The sequence below is a fragment of the Notamacropus eugenii genome, chromosome 1, assembly GCF_028372415.1.
Source record: "Notamacropus eugenii isolate mMacEug1 chromosome 1, mMacEug1.pri_v2, whole genome shotgun sequence".
Classification (NCBI taxonomy): Eukaryota; Metazoa; Chordata; class Mammalia; order Diprotodontia; family Macropodidae; genus Notamacropus; species Notamacropus eugenii.
In genome coordinates, this window is record NC_092872.1 from 494648076 (window position 1) to 494668505 (window position 20430).

At 44.7% G+C, this 20430-nt stretch overlaps 1 protein-coding gene across 7 annotated transcripts in view; it reads left to right on the forward strand.

Moving 5' to 3' along the window:
• NSMF (NMDA receptor synaptonuclear signaling and neuronal migration factor) overlaps positions 1-16776 on the forward strand; it is a 32909-nt gene extending 16133 nt beyond the window's left edge. For 4 of the 7 annotated variants that reach the window (XM_072633179.1, XM_072633181.1, XM_072633176.1 and 1 more), the window contains 9 exons: positions 596-685; positions 1875-1999; positions 2257-2340; positions 12723-12756; positions 13042-13112; positions 13350-13429; positions 13679-13781; positions 14050-14125; positions 15046-16776. In XM_072633179.1, the coding sequence (XP_072489280.1) occupies positions 596-685; positions 1875-1999; positions 2257-2340; positions 12723-12756; positions 13042-13112; positions 13350-13429; positions 13679-13781; positions 14050-14125; positions 15046-15143 (761 nt within the window). In that variant the 3' untranslated portion in view covers positions 15144-16776. The remainder of the gene's footprint in view (positions 1-595; positions 686-1874; positions 2000-2256; positions 2341-12722; positions 12757-13041; positions 13113-13349; positions 13430-13678; positions 13782-14049; positions 14126-15045) is intronic. The other 3 variants (XM_072633182.1, XM_072633178.1, XM_072633180.1) reach the window with 1 other exon arrangement.
• The last annotated feature ends 3654 nt before the right edge of the window (positions 16777-20430 follow it).

Sequence of the window (20430 nt, forward strand, 5' to 3'; positions counted from 1 at the left end):
AGGTTAATCTCCCCCCTACACCTCAGACAGACAACCACTGGTTGGGTGGGGGAGGCCACTGCCACCTGCTAATGAAGCCTAGCTTGCCTGGGTATCCATGCTTTGCATGCTGCTTGCGGACATATTAGCCAGACAGTGAGTGCCACCCCCTGATCCAGGGGCATGTAGGACTCAGGCCCTTAAAGGTGACCCTGGAGAAGAAGCACAGGGGACCAAGGAAGGCCAGGGGAAAACCAAGATTTACCTGGATAGCTCAACCCTCTGAGACCAAGCTGTTTCTAAGGCTGTTAGCAATTTCTTGGATCCCAGCCCACCCTGAATCCCCAGGAACAGACACATCCCAAGATTTCAAAGCTACCTTAATGAAGTGGAGAGGTCTCAGCCACTGAAACCATTGTAACCCAGAACCAGGACAGTGGCCCCAGGAACTTCTCAATTTGACTCTGAGATCTGGAGAACCCTGGCCAGGGAGGAAGTCAGGCACCCTGGGGGTCATGCCTTCCATGCAGACACTGCCCAAAGTCAAGTGCACTGCCTATAGCCTGGGCCTCAGCTCCTGCTCCTGCTAATTCCCCCCATTTTGCTTCCACTGCAGCCTTTGCTGAGCGTCGAGAGCGGAGCTTCAGCCGGTCCTGGAGCGACCCCACCCCCATCAAAACCGACTCCTTCCACGACTCCCGAGACAGTAGGTTCCAGGCACTAGCCCCCTGACAGGACAGACAGCAGCCATCAGGGCAGGCCTGCCCACTTTCCTTCATTCAAAAGTACATGGGTGCAAAGAGAGGAAAAGAGACTGAAAGAAAAGTGTGAGGGGGAGAAAAGCAAAGACAGAGAGAGACAGAGTAAGGAAAAGAGACCAAGCAAGGACAGAGTGACAGAGGGAAGGGAAAAGGAGAAAGGACAGAACAAGGGCATAGGGACAACACTGAGCAACAGAAACCAACCTGGAGCTTTGCCACCCTGGTGCAGGACTGCTGGGACCTCTCTTTCTAGACCCTCCCTCCTTAACTTCTGGGAATCTTATCTTCTACCTCCCACCTGCCCAGCCTTGCCCTGTGCCTTCAGGGCCAACTCCAGGTCCCACACCAGCTGGGGAGCCCTTAGCCTGAAAAGCAGCAGGCATTCTCAGTCCACAAGGCCCTCATACCCTCCCCCACTAAGCAGCAATGGGGGGGATGCTTCCTCTGAGCAGGGGGATGGCCAAGCTGAGCTGGGCAGGGGCTAAGCCACTGCTGGGTGGGGTGGGGCTGCTATGCGGGGGCTGGGGCTAGGAAATTCACCATCATCTCATGCCAGTGCTGCTTCCCCCAGCCATTGGGGGTCTTCAGGCTGCAGGGTTGCCCAATTCTGAAAGGGGGCTAACCCAAGCAGACAGGCCTTGAAGCTGTGGGCACACATCAAGCATGGGACTAGGGGATGCATTAGACACATGGGCGGTGTACAAAAAACAATGTATTACAGTGGGGAAGGAACCTAGGAGTGGGAAGGCTAGGCTTTAGGCCCCATTCTGCCAATGACTGATTTTGTGATGGGCAAACTATTTCCCCTCTGGGCCTGTCTATCCATGCAAAACGTTTGTCAGGATCATCTCTAAGGGCCCTTCAGACTGTAATACTCTAGGGTTTTGTAGAAGGTTGCCTCTTTTTCCCCATCTATTTCATGGAGACATACCTGCCCCCTCTTTGGTTGCCCCTTGTTGGGGGTGGGAATGTGATAAGTGCAATGAGTGTTGGATCCAAGCCCAAATCCAGGACATCATCATTGTTTCTAACACTCCTCCCAACCCAGTTTGGGGACAGGCATCGCCCCCCACTCCTATCTTCAGTAAGGCTAGCATCTCTGAACTGGTCTGAACATGTACTTTTCCCCTCAAGGCCATGATCTCCAGAACTCCTGCTGCACTCTGGATGAGGACCTTGAAGACCTGGACTGGGAGACTGAGAAAGAACAGGAAGCTGTGGCATGTGATTTTGAGGACTTCATCCCACCCAAGGTCATGGTGAGGCCCTAGATGTCCTTGTTCTCAGGCAGGTCTAGTAATTCCCTGGGACTTAGAACTGATGCCCCACTCCTCAGAGGGGCATCCTGTCAGGAGAAATGCTGCTGCCTAGTTTGTGATCTCTTCCACCCAGTTCCCGAAGGAGCAGTGGAGGGGGTGGGAGGTGGTGGTCTGGTGATAGAGCCCTGCTTATGTCCATGGCACACACTTCTCCTTTGAGCCTTGCTCACTCCAGCTATGCTTCTCTTGCTCCTCAGCTCATATCTTCCAAGGTTCCCAAAGCTGAGTATATCCCAACCATCATCCGAAGAGATGACCCATCCATCATCCCCATCCTCTATGTGAGTACTTATTCCCTGCTCCCCACATTATTGCTTCTTACCCATAGTTCTTCAGCACTGTCCCTCTGTGGGGAAAAAAATACTGTGTTATATTTGGAAGACATGGAAAAAGTTTTGTTTGCTCTCTTGTATTTCTTTGACAATCATGACCTTTTATCCCTGTTTTCCCTTTGGTTAAAGATGGGGGATACATATATGTGTACATTATAAGGGATATAGCCCTGGGTCCTGAAGTATCCACACTTGGACTTTCTGTTTTTCAGGATTCATTCCTGAGTCTTAGGTCTCCACTAACTGTACCCCAGTTATGGAATGGATATCCAGGGATTCCACTTCCTCCTTGAAGGCAAACCAGGAGACCTTTACCTCCTACCTCAATGTTATCATAATTTTCTAAATGTTTTTTTACCCCTGAACCCTAACTTGAAGCCCTAAGCCTCCTACCACCTAAAGTTATCTGACTTCCTGGGCTTGGAGACCCAGCAGCCTGTATCTTTAATTATTATCCACCTTTACTGCTGCTACTATATCTTGAATCCTAGTTCCTCTCTCTTCTCTATCTTCAGACCACAAAATACATTTTCTAGGGTTTATTCACAGCAGAAAAGATAATATACAAATTCAGAGATAATCCACCAAGGGAAAGAATTTGTCAACGTGACCTGACTAGGGGGGTCTCTGAGAGTATCTGAGACAAAACAGAGAGACCACTCAAATTTGTCAAACCTGAAGAATCCTGACCAGTGAGACAAACCCCACCACTTCACCTGGTAATTCGTATCGGAATAAGTTATCTTTTCTGAGAGATAGCTTTCATATTTTAAAAAATTGGCCATATTAGTCTCCAGATCATAGGTCAAAGTTAGAAGGGTCTCTTATAAGTCATATAGTCCAGTCCCTTCATTTTTCTGGTGAGGAAATGAAAGCCCAGCTAAATTAAATGACTTGTCCAAGGTCTCACAAGTCATAAACAGAAGAACTGTAATTCAAATCCAAGTCCTCAAACCCAGCACTCTGCCTCATCACACTGTACTCTAGAAAGGGTCACTGAGAACTTCGAAGTCTTGACAAAAAATTAAAGACTAAGGGCAAAAGCTTAGGGTCTTCAGAAGAAAAAGATGGATTTAGAAAGCGAGTAGCTAGTTAAAATGGTGTCTGAGAATGAGATTTGGATTTTAGACCATGGCTTAAAAGCATAAAAGTGACGAATCCTTGGCCAGGAATTGAGCGTACCTAAAGAGAGCTGGTAAATAAACATATATATATTTGCCTGAAGTTTATGAATCTGAACAATCAGTAAGTCAGCCAATATGTATTTATTAAGTGCTTATTCTGTGCCAGGCACTTTCGCTAAGCACTGAATTAAAAAGGAGAGAGGAGAAAGCTGCCATAAAGAGCAGCAGGTGTAAGAGAGACAGAAAAATGCCAGCAGGAAGGACTAACAGTTCACAATAAACAATATTCAAGAAGAAAACTCGCAACAAAACTCATGGCTTTGGATACCTATATACAAAGTGAGACAAATTCATCTTCATAGCCCGTAATGAGACCTAAGGGGATGAGATAGATGAATGGAATATGCCTATGGAGAAGCATGCTTTGTTCAAAAGGAATTAAATAATAATACAAGCACATGACAGGTTAAAAATGTATAGAAATACTTGAGAAATAATGAGACATCACTTCTATGAGCAGTAGTAAAGGCCGTTAACAAGTAAACACCATTCAGTTTGGCTAACGTAGTGGAAAATGGCCTACTTTCAGAGCGAGACTAGAGAATGACGAAAATCATACAGTGGAATTAAACAGTCTTCCACGGGCAACATGATCATGAGCTCAATTGAAGCATCGGATGGATGACTTGAGTCATTTGGGTTTGTAAAAAGGAATTTAAGAAGGAATTTCCGTGGCAATTCAAGACCAGGGTAACTGTAACCAAAAACGACAGATGAGATATTCTTAAGGAGCCCAGACCTAACGACCAATGGAGACTGGGTAGGGGAATGATGGAGGTGGTATAGCACAGCACTGCAAACAGGAAATATTTAGTACCTGGCAAGTCCTCACCGGGTGGCTAGAACTATACATCAGAAGCACATCTTTCATCGACCAACAGACAGCAAACTTCCACACCTCAAAATATCTTAGAGAATTCAGCCAATAAACTCACAGAGCAAACTGTTATCTCTAGTAACCTAGATATAACGTTGATTTATTTTAAAAATGTTTTTGTTAGATATCACTATCCCAAATTCATAATCTCCAGGCTACAAGAAACAAAAAGATTTCAGAACATCCAGACTGACCAAGGAAATCAGAATCATGTGGGAACCAGATAAGGCACCTTTCTTCCCTGTTATCTGCATGCTACTAGAGTTGTATCAAAGATGCTTGCAGTGAGCCTGCAAAGGACGCGCTTCCATCAAAATAGTCTCATTTTCAACTACAAAAAAAAAGTTATTCTATTCACCTGTGCAGTAATCCCTAAAACACTGAGCTTTCTCTCATCTAGGGGCAGAAAAGGTATATAGATATGATTTGTCATAATGATAATTTCATTTTTCAAAAGGTGAAATAGTAGTAATGGGATAATGACGACCCAGGACTATGTCTATCTAAACCCCATGGGAAAAGATGAAAACATATCCTAATAACTGACATTTAAGGTTTGTAAAGTGCTTTACAAAAATTGTCTCACTTAATCGTTACAACGCCTCCTGTGAGGCTGTTTCTATTACGATCTCCATTTTAGAGATGAAGGAACGGAGTCTAGGAGACACTTGGTGATTTGCTCAGGGTTATGAAACTAGTATTTGTCTGAGGCAGTATTCAAATTGGGGTCTTCCTAAATCCAAATACAGTGCTCTAGCCACTAACCCATAGCTCATGTGAAGTATGTGGAAGGGTGAGCATGATGAAAAACGCTCAGATAAGGATCAGCGGAGGGAGAAACAGAAACAGTGCTGTCGTGGGAGTATACTACAGACCACCTGGAAAGAAGAAGAAAATAGATGAACTCAGGAAACAGATCACAAATCTGGCATGGTAAAATAACATTAGGAAACTCCAACTACCTGTACATCTGTCAAAGCTTTCTCTCATTCAGAGGCAGAAAAGATGATAAATTTGATTTGTCATAATGATAATTTAATTTTTCAAAAGATAAAGGAACTGATAAGGGAAATTGCATCCCTGGGCCCAATTCTAAACTGTACTTTGAAAGAAACTAGAGATGCTATGAGGGGGAAATGAGGAGGGAGGAATACATTCCAGCCATAAAGGATCATGTGTGGAAAGATGCAGAGGCAAAAAGGTGGAATATCATGTGGGGGGAACAGTTAGCAGGCCAGTTTGACTAGAAATGGAGAATCCATGGAGGGAAGGAATATGACATAAAATTAAGAAGGTAGATGGAAGCCATATGTAAAGAGCCTTAAATGCCAAGGTAAGGTTTTTATTTTGTTCCTTAGATGGTAGGAAGCCACCAAAGACTGGAGGATGGAATAGGGAGGTGCATAACATGATTAAATTATTGTTTTAGGAAGATCAATTTGGCAGCTGTGTATGTGTGTGCAGGATGAATTGGAGAGGAAGAAACTGGAAGGAAGGAGAAGAATTAGAAGGTTATTGAAATGGTTGAAGTTAGAGGTAACAAAGGCCTGAACTAATGTGAAAGTTGTGTGAGTATAAGGGAAGGATAAAAAAAAAGGTTGTGGAGGTAAGGTCAACAAAACTTAGCATTTGACTGGATTGGATATGGGAATGAAGAAGAGAGAAAAGTCAAGGATCACGCCAGACTTGTGAACCATGGTGTGCCATCAACACAATCAGCAAAATCTCAAGGAAAAATTTTTTTTGGAGGGGATTTAATTTTGTACATATCATATGTAAAATGAAGGAGTCAGACTGGACAACCCCTGAGGTCCCTTCCAGCTGTCAATCTCTAATCCTACGTTGAGTTCATAGGCTTATAAACTCATTGATCTAGGAAGTTGGTCTCATAGTGAGTCATCCTACAAGTCTCATATAATGAGCATATGGTACAGTTTCATCCCTATTGAGCGGCTCAATTATATCATTAGAGGTCATCCAGTCCAACCCCCCTCATGGAGAAGTTGAAGCTCCAAAGGATGGAATGACTTGCCCAAGGTCACAGTGGCAGAGCTGGGATTTGAACTCAGGTTCTCTGACCCTAAATCCATTGTTCTTCCCAATGTACTATGTTGCCTTTTGTTTGAGTTTGAGATGCTATGAGATGTGCAGGTGGAGATGCTTACTGTTGGTAACATGGGACTAAAGTTCAGAAAAGAGATTATCTCTGTTGAATAGATTCGGGAGTTGTCAACCTAGAGATGAAAACTGACTCTATGGGATCTAATGAGATTACCAATAGAGAGAGAAAGAGAGGAGAAAGAGAAGAGAGGTCAAAATGGAGTCTAATGGAAATACACTTGGAATTTATTCACCAACTTCAGATTTTTAAAAGACATTTACCAAAGATGGAAGGGCATCTAGATGGCACAGCGGATAGAGCATTGGACCTGGGAGACTCATAAGTTTACATATGGCCTCAGACGCTGACTCACTGTGTGGTTCTGGGCAAGTCACTTACCCCTGTTTGGGGAAAAACACTCCAGTATCTCTGCCAAGAAAACCCCAAATGGGGTCATGAAGAGTTGAACACAATTGAAAATGACTGAGCAACAATGACAGGTGGAAGCTAGAACAAAAATAAAAGCTAGCAAAGAATTAAAAAAGTGACAGAATCCAATAAAAATAATATCTGAAGGGCTGACGCCCTAAATGAAGCTCCCTAACCTGTCTAATAATGCATAGTAAGGACAACAAAATTGCTTTTTAACTCAAATGGGCACAAGAGGAATATCAGTGAAGGAACAGCAGCAAGTGGATGGTGGTGGATAACAGATTTTTTTTTTTGCTTCTGGTATCTTCTAACAATATTAGAACTAAAAAAGGATAGAAGCAAAAATAATTAATAGAGAACTGAAGAACAAGATAAGTGACATGGTAAGAGAGCACCTAGCAGCCTTTGATGTGTTCACATTATGTTACCTGATGTTACTGAAAGAACTGGCAGTGATTTCATGGAATATCATGGCCAACAGGAAAGCTTCCATAGTGCTAGAAACAAGCAAATGTCACAGTGTTCAAAAGGAAGGAGAAGGATGTCGCCTGCAGGCTACAAGAGTGAACTTGCTCTCAGTTCCCAGCAATATTCTGGAATGTATCATCAAAGGGATGGTTTGGAGCATTTAGGAAGGCAAAGAGTGATTGCTGAGCCAGGTGTATCCTCATCAAGACAGGCCTTGTGGAAATAACTTCATTTCATTTCTTTTTTTTTTTTACAGGGTTATTAGATTAGATCAGAAATATGCTATATCCATAGAATACCTGGATTTCCAATAAGGTTTTTGACAAAGTCTCTTATGCTCATGGATAAAATGAGAAGGCATGATGAAATATAATTAGTTGAATTTGTAACTGATTAAATGACAAGACCCAAAGTATAGTCATTAATGCATTGGTGTCAACAAAGAGGGACATTTAGGGATCTGTCCTTGACCTCCTGATGTTCAACATTTTTTGTCAGTACCTTGGGTGATGGTATAGATGGCCTGCTTATTGGTGCCAGAATGGATGGCTAATGCATTGGATGACAGTGCCAGGATCCAATGAGATTTTGACAGGCTAGAACCATGAATTAAATCTAATTAGATGAAATTTATGAGGATAAATTGGGTTTCAGATTTAAATTACACAAATATAGGATAGTGGAAGTTTGACTAGACAATAGTTCACATGAAAAAAGATCTGAGTTTTAGTGGACTGAAAACTCAACATGGATACACCCACCCCTAAAAGGCTTATGCTATTCCAGGCTGCATTAAGAGAACTATATGTCCAGAATGAAGATGAACCCATTAGAGGACAGACTTTTAGCACTGTGTGCTGGCCAGGTCACATCTGGATGAAAAGAGTACATTCCAGCACTCCCTTTTGTGAAGGGTATTTATGAGTTGTAGCATAGCTGAGATGGGAAATTAATGTGGTGAAGGGACTGGAGGCCATGCTATGTGAGGGTTAGTTAAACCTGGGTTCTTAATCTAGTGGATATCAATACACAGACCAGGGGAGGGTCTGTAAACTTTTAAAAAATATTTTGACAATTTTATTTTAATATAATGAGTTTCCCTTGTAATCCTACACATTTTTTTCATATTTAAAGATATCCTTCACCCTTCTGCACCTTAGTTGATAGTGTCTTGATGTTACTGTAATTGAACTAACGTGATAACGAAACTCTGAATTTATTTCCCCACCTGGGCAACAACTCTGTGGTTCAATGCAGAGTCAGTGTGGGAAGTCTTGTTCTGAGAACTGTTCTGAGAAGGACTTCACAGGTTTGTTCTGAGAACTGTTCTGAAAAGGGGTTCACAGGCTTCACTAGACTAGAGGGTGCGTGACATAAAAAGGTTAAGCACTCCAGAGTTAAAAGAATTGAGATGCTTAATTTACAGAAGAAAAGACTTAGGGGAAAGAAGTGGGTGATACAACAGCTGTCTTCCATATCTGAATGATCATCATTCAGAAGGAGGGATTCAAATTGGTTTTTGCTGGGTCCCAGAGGATAGAGCTAGGAACAGTGGGTGGGAGTCCCTGAGCGTCCCCAGTTGTCATCTAAATGTAAAGAAAGTTAGCTGATTAGTTCAAGCTACTTTAGGAGGTTTTAGGTTCCCCTTCACTTGAAGTCTTCCTTTGGTGACTGGAGGATTGCTTATCAAGGATAGTGTATGGTTTAAATTAGAGAAGGGACTCTGAGGTCCCTTCTGATTCTGAGATTCTGTGGCTCTGTGGGAATTCAACATGAGGGTAAATGAAAACCCCCTTTTCCCTAAATAGTTGGACCCATGCCTGATTCTCTCATGACCCTTGTCCAGAGAATGGCATTTTCCCTATCTTTCATCTTCCACCCTGACCAGCATCTCAGCCACTTGAAGAACTTGGATCGCCCTGATTTCATAGTGGGTTTGGGGTTCTCCAGCCATCTTGCCTTTCTAATCGTTGACTCCACAGCCTCCCTTTCTGCCACTTAGGGACAGACAGGGAAAAACCCAAGCAAATAAATGCCACAGCAGTGATGAGATAGCGAGGTGAGTAATTCAACTTGGCGCAGCTCTCCCCTAAGTTCACAGAAGGCAAACCTTTGCCTTGGTTTCCTCATTTCTAAAATGAGGAGGATCCTTGTTACGCTCCCTGCTTCAAAGAGCTGTTGCCGACTCCACAGCAAGCTCAGCTCAAGAAGAGGCTGGTTGAGATTTCATAGGATTTAAGTCAGCATCAGACCTCCTCTAGTATGATGGTTTTTCAGTTTTGTTGATTAATGCACTTCTCTGGAGGGCTAGTGAAGCCTGTAGATCCTTTCACAGAATCCTGTTGCTAGGTGGTGCTTGGATGGAGTGTTGGGCCTGGAGTTGGGAAGACCTGAATTCAAATCCAGACTCAGACACTTACTAGCTGTGTGACCCTGGGCAAGTCACTTAAGCGCTATCCACCTCAGTTTCCTCATCAGTAAAATGAGGATAATAATAGTTCCTATTTCTCAGGGTTATTGTAAGGATCAAATGAGATAATGATAATTGTACAGTGTTTAACAAAGTGTAATGTAGTGTATACTCCAGCATGTAACATACAGTACTATATAAATGCTGGCAATTATTATTAATGTTGGGATTTCCCTAACTTTGTAACTGAAGGAAATTCTAAATTTTAGTTAAAGGTGAGAGAAAAATAAAGATGTAATTTTTTTCTCACTCAGGTTTATGAATTCCCTGAAAGCTATCCATGGTCCATAGCCCACAGGCTTAAGAAACACTGCTGTAATTAGCCCCCCTCATTTTACAAATCACCTAGGTAAATAGAAGGATCAAAATTTGAACATGAGTCCTTGGGCCCCAAATTCAGAGCTCTTTCTTTTCTAGCATTGTGCCTCATCTTCAGGATTTATATAATGCCTACTATGTGACAGGCACTGTACTTTATAAATTTTACCAATATTATCTAATTTACTTTCATCCTTATAGCAACCCTTCAAGGTAAATGCTATTATTATCCCCATTTTGTGGTTGAGAAAACTGAGGTAGATTAAGTGTCTTGCCCAAGGTCACACAGCTAGTAAATGGCTAAGACCAAATTTGCACTCAAGTCTTCTTGATCTCAAGGCTGTCACTCTATGTACTGGGCCACCTAGCTTCCTCAACAAACTTAACAGACATTGGTTAATCCATCTATAAACATTTATTAATTATGTAGTTACTATGTGTCAGGCTCTGTTCCAGGCTTTGGATATACTTTGAATAAAATAATCCCTACTCTCAAGGAACTTGCCTTCTAATGGAGGAGACAAAATACACACATGCACATGTGCATATATGTATAGTATATGCAGAATAAGTATAACTGGAATAAACACGGTGTAGTTGAATAAGGGCATTGGGGAAGGAGAGCACTAGCAATTGGAAAAATCAGGAAAGTTTTCCTGTAGAAGGTGATGCTTGAGCTGAGTTTTGAAGGAAGAGGGATCCTATGAGATAAGAGTGAAGAGAGAGTGCGTGAAGTCCTGTGAGTAAAGAGCAGAGAGGTCAGTTCGACTAGATCACAGTGTGCGGGAGGGAGTACAATATCCAACAAATCTGGAAAGATAAATTGGGGCCAGGTTGTGAAAAGCTAAACTGAGAAATTTATATTTGATCCAAGAAGCAGTAGGGAGGTACTGAAGCTTATTGAGTAGGGGAGTGACATGGTTAGGTCTGTGTTTAAGGAGAATCACTTGGCAGCTGTGTGTAGAATGGATTGAAATGGGAAGAAACTTGAGGCAGGGAGACCAATTAGGAAGCTATTGCAATAATCTAGCAGCATTTTATTTCTTTCAAGTTACATGTAAAGACAATTTCTAACATTCATTTAAAAAAATTTTAGTTCCAAATTTTCTTCCTTCCTCTCTAAGATGGTAAGCAATTTGATATAGGATGTATATACATATATATATATGTATATGCATGTATATATGTGTATATACATACATATATATGTACACAATCATATAAAATATATTTCCATATTAGTCATGTTGTGAAAGAAGAAGAAACAAACCAAAAGACAAAATCAAGTAAAAATAGTATGCTCCGATCCATATTCAAACTGAATCAGTTCTTTCTCTGGATGAGGACATCATTTTTCATCATGAGTCCTTTGGAATCATCTTAGGTCATTGTATTGCTAAGAAGAGCTAAGTCATTCACAGCTGACCATTATACAATATTGCTGTTACTGTGTACAATGTTCTGGTTCTGCTCACTTCACTCTGCATCAGTTTATATAAGTCTTCACAGGGTTTTCTGAAATATACCTGCTCATCATTTCTTACAGCACAATAGTATTCCATTAAGTCATATGCTACGACTTGTTCAGCCATTCCCCAATTGATGGGCATCTCCTCAATTTTCAGTTCTTCCAGTACAATAATCTCTAATTCAAGAATGATGAGGGCCTGAACTAAAGTGGTAGCTTTGCAAATGGAGAAGGGGGTGAGGCAGACGTGAGAGATGCCGTGAAGGTAGAAATGATGAGTTGGCAACTGCTTGAATCCATGGGGTGAGAGTGAGAAGTTGAGGATAAGCACCTATTTCATGAATAACTATACTAGTGCCTCTGTGCCTCCCTCCGTCATAGAGGTTCTGCCAATGGAGGTCAAGCCCTGGAAGGCTTTACGGAGCCCGAAAGACTTCCCACGCTGGCTCTGCAATGAATCCCAGGCCAGCTATTGGAGGAAATGAATTCATAGTTTCATTATCAGGGGGGTTCAGTTCACCTCAGCATCAACTGAGGTGCGCAAGGTGGCCTTCTGCCAGCCAGCATCATGTACACTGATAAAATCATAGGTCCTTGAAATGAAGAAGGTGCGGGATTTAGAGTCAGGGGGACCTGGGTTTGAAGTCTGACTGCTATTTACTACCTATATGACCTTAGGCAAGCAACTCATTTAACTTCTCTTGGACTCTGTTTCTCATCTGTTAAACAACGACTAGGTAGCCTCTCAGGTAAGTTCCTTGTAGCTAAGAATCCATAATATAATCCTATGATTAGATGACTTCTAAGGTTCCCTCTAGTGATCTTGTGAAGAATTGAAATATAGTGTACAAGACACTGTACCGTATGCCAGAGGAGGTACAGGGCTTGGATTACACAGGGTCCCTGCCCTTTATGAACTCACAGTCTAGCAAGAAGATAAGAACAATGTAGACAACTAGGTGGACAATGTTTTTTGAAAAAGGACTAACTCTGCCTCTTTCCTTCTTCTCCAGGACCATGAGCATGCAACCTTTGAGGACATCCTGGGTACGACTATGTTCCCCTCCCCTGCCCCAGCCAAGATGGGATCTAGAGGCCAGAACCTGTCCCTGTCCCCTAGCAAAGAGAGGACCCTAGAGTCCAATACTCCCCCCTCCCCTCAGAAGAAGTCTCAAGTATCCAAGAGTCTGTCCCTACTCCTGTACTGCCTAGGCAGAAGGAGTCTATATGACCTCCCCCTGGAAGTGGGAAGCTGGGAAGTAGGGAGAGAACATGTGCCTTGGGAAGGGTGCTAGGTGAAAGTCAAGTCTCAGGATTTCTTTCCTTCTTCAGAGGAGATTGAGAAGAAGCTGAATATTTACCACAAAGGGGCCAAGATCTGGAAGATGCTTATCTTTTGTCAGGTAACTACCCCACCTAGAGCCCCTGCCCATCTGTGTCCCCATGTGTGAGAACCCCCTCCTGGGTCATGTGTGTATGAGGGATGCTATGTGCTTGTATTTAGGCATGTCTAGGTATATCTGTGTGAGTTGAATTGGGGTGGGAGGTTGGTGTCCTAATCCTTGAAGGATCTGTGATGTGTCTTGGGCTCTAAAATCAGTGTCATCAGTGTCCTCCATCCCTGCCCCTGCCCCCTACAGGGCGGCCCAGGTCACCTCTACCTACTCAAGAACAAAGTAGCCACATTTGCCAAAGTGGAAAAGGAAGAGGATATGATTCAGTGAGTGTGGCTCAGCCATCCTATCTTTCTCACATCCCCCCACAAACCCTTTCATATAACCCAGGCCCCCTCCCCACCCTAACCCTTACCCCGTCCTTTACCCCTTCTCAATTCTTGTAAACCATACTACTCTCATCGTTGTGGCTGGTGCCCAAAGGCCCTCCACTAGCAAGTGGAGGGAGACCAGAACTCTGAGCTGGGAGCCCAGGCTCCTGGATCCAGAGACAAGCTTTCTTTCCCTGGTGGCAGCTTCTGGAAGCGCCTAAGTCGTCTGATGAGCAAGGTGAATCCTGAACCAAACATCATCCACATCATGGGCTGTTATATCCTAGGGAACCCCAATGGGGAGAAGGTAAGGTTTTCCCCCTCCACCAACAACCCTGACCCTTGACCCCCAACCCCAGAGATATCTTCCAAACAAGCAATCCTGATAGGGAAAAGATGAGGAATCCCCTATTCCCAACCTTAAAGACCTTCCCAATCCAGGAACCTCCTGAGTCACAGGGAGAACTCAAGTGAGAGACTGTCTCCTGAGTCTGGAATGTGGAATGGGCTGGAAGATTTTCCTGGATCCTACAATCAAGGCAACACACTCAGGGCCCCATTTCTCTCCCTTGTAGCTATTTCAGAATCTCAAGACGCTCATGATGCCCAACAGGGTGGCCTTTGAGTCTCCTCTGGAGTTGTCAGCACAAGGTGAGGCCCCAAATGATCCTTGCCCTGGGCAAGGTCAGGTGGGGAGTTATGGAGGTGGCAGATATAGGGGACCAGGCTGACAGGTTTCCTAAGACCCAGAGAACCCATTGGTCTGTGAGGATGAAGAGAGGGCCATTCTCAAGACACCTTTTCAGTAGTATCCATGGTTCTCCTAACATTGTCCACTCCACACCTTGCTCTCTATCTTACCAGCTCCAAAGCACAGAGAGACCTAGGATGGACCTAGGGTAATAATGGATGGAACAACTGGGACTTTCTCCAGGGTGCCCACATCCAAGGGACAGATTATTTCCTCTGGCAGTTCTCCATCCTGCCATCCCCACAACTTCTGCAAGCCTCATGTTGCACCATGGGTACAAGTGTCCCAACTCCTGGGTCACCACTTCCAAGATCCTGTCACTGTGATACCCCTCACTCCACCTTCCCCAATGCCATCACCATCCCACCTCTGCCTCTCCTTGGGGTTGAAAGGGTCAGAAGTCCATTATAATCTCTGCATTGGAGGAATGAGGGAGGGACTTTCTGGATGGCAGGTCACCCTTGTCCCAGTACAACTGCACTCAACTAGGGAAGATTGTCTGGAAATCTGTGTATGTAAATCCTTACCAGGGATGCCCACAACAGTCCTCAAGCTCACTGGGAAGAAACCTTGGGTGTCTATCTGTTCCCCAATGGATGGGCCTTGTGTTTTGAGGTCTTCTTGAGCTGACCCAACCACTTGATTCCCATTCAACTGAATTTTCCTCTAGCATCAGAATTCTTAGTTATTACTCTCTTCTTCAGTGTCAAGGCTGTGGGTGGGTTCCTGAGCAGGTAGGAAGAATAGGAGAGATTTCTCAGGCATGTATCCCTCCGTATTCCCAGGCTAACTGTACTTCTTTACCATCTCCCCTGCTTAGGCAAGCAGATGATTGAAACTTACTTTGATTTCCGGCTGTATCGTCTCTGGAAGACGCGCCAGCATTCCAAGTTGCTTGACTATGATGACATCTTGTGAGGCTGTACAAGGAGACTGTAGACCACCTGCTGCCCAGCTGCCCACCATCCCCCTTGACAGCCAATGATCGAGACATTTTGTTTTCTGGATGGCCTGGTCAGGGCCAGGAAGGTGCCCTCCCAGCCACATGGAGCCCAGAGGAGGTTGTGAAGAGGCCCCATCGCAGAGCTGCTCCCAAGGGGCCATGGCTGAGGGGCTGCACTGTGCCCATTTGGGGCTAGGTTGTTTTTGGTGTCTCCTGCTCAGAATTTGCCTCAGGTCCTTCCCAGACGTTCCAGAGCTCAGGTTTTCTTATAGAACCAACCCAACGTCTGCACTAACTAACAGTGGGCTCTGAGGCCCACCAGGTAGAGCAGGGAGGGGGGGACTCTCTTCCTTGCAGGAAGTTAAACTTGGCCCCCAAGAAAATTCAGAGGCCAGACCAGGCCTCAGCTGGAGACCCACAAGGGTCAGAAACACTCAGAAACAGAAGCTTTGACTCCTGTAGGTTTCATAGAAAATAAGTGCACTTTTTTAATCACTAAAGGGATTTAAAAGCGCAAAATGCTATTTAATTAGTTAAGGTAACTCACCAGTAGATGAAGCGTTCCAGTCTGCTAGACAGTATATTCAGGATAGTGATATATCTTCTGTAGACATATTTAATCACCAGCAACGTGGTTTCCCTGTCGCTGGCGGCTCTGTTCTCTGTGCCTAGTCCCCAGAGCAGCTGGAGCCTGGTTTCTACGTGCCTGGCTCTGAGGGTAGCCAGAGTCTGATTTCTTGTATATGTGGCGCTAAGAGTGACTAGAGGATGATTTTTCCCCCTGTACTTGACCCTGAGGTCCACAGGAACCTGATTTCTTGCATATGTGGCCCCAAAGGTGCCCGGCACTGATCATATGTGCTTTAATTCCTCCCCTTAGAATTGACCTCTACTTCATTATTTGTAGAAGGCCATATGCTCGAGGTCTGCTCAACTTGTGTAACCTAGAAACCTTCCCCTGGGCTGCGGCTAGGGCAGGAAGCCCTAGCCCCCTCATTAGAAACTTATTGAGGCTATTTGGCCCAGGAGGATGTGGTCCCTTGAACAGCAGAGGGCTGAGCCTCCTGGCTGCAGGGGAGACCTATTTAAGGAGGGAGCTGCCAGCCTAACAGTTTTTATTATTTGACAAGGCTGGCCCAGAGATCTTTGTGGCTGTTGAGTTCTGCATTTCTTGCATTTCTCTGGCCATCTCTGGCTCCTTTTGCTGAGGAAGAAGTAAGCAGGTTCCACAGCTCTGGTTTCCAAGGAGCTGAGGTCCTGGGTTGGGTGCTGCCTCAGAGGAGGGATTTCAGGATTGGAGGCCGTCCCATCTAAGCCCCAGAATTGTCACGAAGGATATCTGGGACCACAGGGGGAGACAGGTGTTTGGCCTATGTGTTGATCTCTTCAGAGTTGCAGGGAGGCCAGAGAACATAGACTTTATTTGGGATGGGAACAAGGGAAGGCCTGAGCGTTTCACTACCTTGTGGGATTCTGACTCTTCAGGACCATTGCTTAGAGTGGAACTGTGTTGCTGCTGTGTCTGGGGTTCGGTCCCCTGGGGCTGGGACAGTGTATAATATTATTGAGAGAGATGCCACATTAAACCCTGACACATGACCTCCTCTATGCTGAAGTTACATCCCTCTCTGTTTCCTCAAGAATTCTGTCCCTACCTTCTGTCTTCTACCCTTCACATGAGTCTATTTGTGATTTTCCTAGAGTAAGTCAACCTGGATGCTGGTCAGTCCCATGTGCCCTTTATCTACCCTCTGGATCTATCACCAGTTCCTACCTACTATTTCCCCATATCAGGGAGCTTCCCTCCCCTCCCCACCCCCCCCACCCCACCACCTCATTCCACCTCCAGTCAACCTCCCTGACCCAGGGCTAGATCTGGCCCCAGCTCCAACCTGTAACCTCTTCCATCACCTCATTTCACCTAACCTTGACTTCATGACCTCCCAGTCCAACCTACACGCATAGTAGGCACACTTCAGTTTGTAACAGAGAGACTGGTCTGGTTTGTTCCTAGTTACAAGTGGGTTCCTTCATAGCCCACTCACCCCCATTCCCCAGTGCAAGATTGCTGTATGAGGGGTAGGCATAGCCCAGCCCTCCATCCCCATCTCTCTCTGTTTCCTGGTCCGTATGACTGTGTACAATACAACAAGCATTCATTAAGTACCTACTAGATACTGAGTACTGTGCTTCTCTGGAAATACATGTCCACAATTTGAGGAATGAGGTAAGACACAGAGACAGATAACCAAAACACCTGGCCTTACAGAAGTGCAGTATAATGATAAAAGTAAGCATTATGTAAACCCCAAGGAGAAATGTCACAGGGGGACAAGAGAAGGTTATTAGGACATGACATTTGAGTTCGTATTTAAAGATAAGTAGAATTTCAACAGGTAAAGAAGGAAAAGGAAGGCATTTTAGGCTCAGAGAACAAACCGCCTGAGCTAAGGCACGGAGGTGTGATGGCTCAGTGTGAGCAGACCAAGGGTAGAGAGAAGTCCAGTTTCTCTAAGGCAGAGCATATAAGGATGGAAGTAATGTAAGATAAAACTGGAAAGGTAAAATAGCACGAGACTATGAATGGCAAGCAAAGGCATTTGAATTTGAGCGGTTGATAATAGGGAGCCATTGAAAAAAAGTTTGAGCCAAGGAGCAGCATTAACAGATCAGTGCAAGGGAAGATTAGTGTGGCAGCAGTGCCATGAAGGATAAGCAAGTAGGCAGCAAGTGAAGGTGGCCATTGCAAGACTTAAGTGGATGATACTGACAGCCAGTCCTAGGGCAGGGGCCATGGAAGTAGTGAAGAGGGAATGAGTGTGAGAGATGTGGTGACATCGACAGTAGGGAACCATTGATTGGATATAAGCGGGGAGGGAGAGGAAAGCCGAAGATGACCCAGAAGTTACAAACCTGGGTAGAATGGGTGAGCAGTGGAGCCACAGAGAGTAAGAGTGATGTCAAGAGGAGGAACATGTTTGAGAAAAAAAGGCAAGATAGGTTTTGGACATGTTGAAGCTTTTGGAGGTGAGTCAAGCTCAAAGGGGAGAGGTAAGGGGTGGAGATCTAGATTTTGGAGTCATTTGCATAGTAGTGGTTGGAGCCATAGAAGTGAATGAGACTGCCGAGGAAGATGGTGTAGAAGGAAGCAAGTCCATATGCATCTGTGTGTATTTGTGTAGCCATGCTGCTAAATATATCCCAGTTCCAAGCCCAGGATCATGAACTCTGGGAATTGTGTTCTTTGATGCTCCTGAGACATCGTCTCCAATCCTGAAGCTGTCATTTCTTTTCCTTCCCATCCCCAAATGAGACTCAGAACAGTTAGTCCAAGAACCTTCCTCCATGCCCTTCTAGCTCTGAGGTGACTGGAAGGAATGCTCTCTCCATAAGGCCCAGAAACCCTACAGACCTCTTTCGACAGTGACCCACCAGCTCTGAAAAGTGGGTAGAATCCTTTTATCCTGGAGAAGAGGCCAGATGAACCCATCCCAGGATTCATCTTCCTGGGGAGTTTTTTATCCTGCTTGTCCCGGGGAGATAAGGTGGGACAAGGTCATGGGATATTGGCATATTGGCACTCAACAGAAGATGAGAAACGAGGATCCAATCAAGCAAGCATCAGGGTCTTCATGTGTATGTGAGGGCCTGGATAAACCCAACTCTTCTCTATGTCTGGGAAGGACCTGGGGTCCATATCATGGGTCAAAACTACAGTCACACATTTTTAAAGCTGCTATAAGGATTATAAAGTGATTTTTCACACCTGTGAGACATTCCAAGTATTATTATCCCAATTTAACAAATAGGGAAACAGTGCCTGTGAGATATTATCCCAATTTAACAGATAGGGAAACTGAGTTCCTGTGAGATAGCACTACAAATATTATCCCAATTTAACAGATAGAAAACCTGAGTCCCTGTGAGATAGTACTACAAGTATTATTATCTCTTCTTAACAGATATGGAAACTGAGTCCCAGAGAGAAGAAATGACTAATAGCTTGTATTTGAACTGGGTGTCCTTATTCTCAATCTAGTACCCATTTGGACACTTGGGAAGAAATACTTCAACAAGCAGGAGCTAATATTGATGGTTGTGTCCCAAAGACCTGGAGATGGAGAAAAGGAATGAAGGAACTAGAAGGTTCCCTAGAGGAAGTGAACTTGGATTTGCTTTTTGGGAAGGGGAGGACCCAGGCTAGCAGAGTATGCCTAAGGGATGTGAGAAGCTGTGCCCTCTGTCAAGAGAAAGGTCAATAAGACCTCAAATGCCAACCGGAGGAGTAAGGATCTGGTGGTATCTGAAGAGCCCCCAAAGCAGAAGAGATTAGGTCAAGAGTAATGCCCAGACATCATCTCTCTCCCACTGATGATGTTCCTGCTGTGCTTCTCCAATGTGTCACTCAAAGCACACCCCTTCCAGGCAGCCTTCCAGGATTAACCCTACTGGTGGTGTTCCCTCCTTCCCTCCATAGCACAAGATTATAAAGTTTAGATCTTACACAGTCCTTAGAGATCATCAAACTGAGGCCCAGGGAGGGTGTGGCTTGTCCAAGGTCACTTGTAGCAGAACTGGGCATTTACACAGGTCCTCTTTACTCCAAACCCAGAGCTCTTCAGCACTCCCCATCTGTTATATCTGTTCTGATTTCCCAAACCACCCTGGACATTTAAATTCCCTCTAAGGCAAGTGTTTTGTCCTCATTTTCTCCACTGTATCTAGGACAGGGCTCTTGCTACACCTCTTTGGTGCTAACGTAAGAATGGAAGGGCCAGGAGGGTGGAAATAACCAGTATCAAGGGATTCTTGGAGAAAATCCTGCTCTCATTCTGGGGATCTCCTTCATCCTGGTACAAAGATTGGCAGGGCCATTTCAGTGCCCCTAGGGGGAGGAGGGAGCAAACTGGAGTCAGTGAGAATGGTTCATTTCCCTAGGGTTTCAGGAGAGAGAAACCAGTGAAGGATGAAATAGGGAAGGACATAGTAGGGTGGGACTTCAAGGATAGCTTAGCGCTTGGCTGGGCTAAAAAGGATGGGTGCACAGCCTGAGCAGAGGAATACAACTGAGAATGGGCAGGGGCGTGTTGGAGAGGCTTTGAGGAACCAAGCCCGGCAGGGCCACATGGTGGAAGTGGGGCAGGGAGAGCCACAAATGCCAAGGCTGAGAAATGATAATAGATGCCCTGAACAGGTCTGATTGCTCCTATGGGCAAAGGCGTGTGTGTGTGTGTGTGTGTGTGTGTGTGTGTGTGTGTGTGT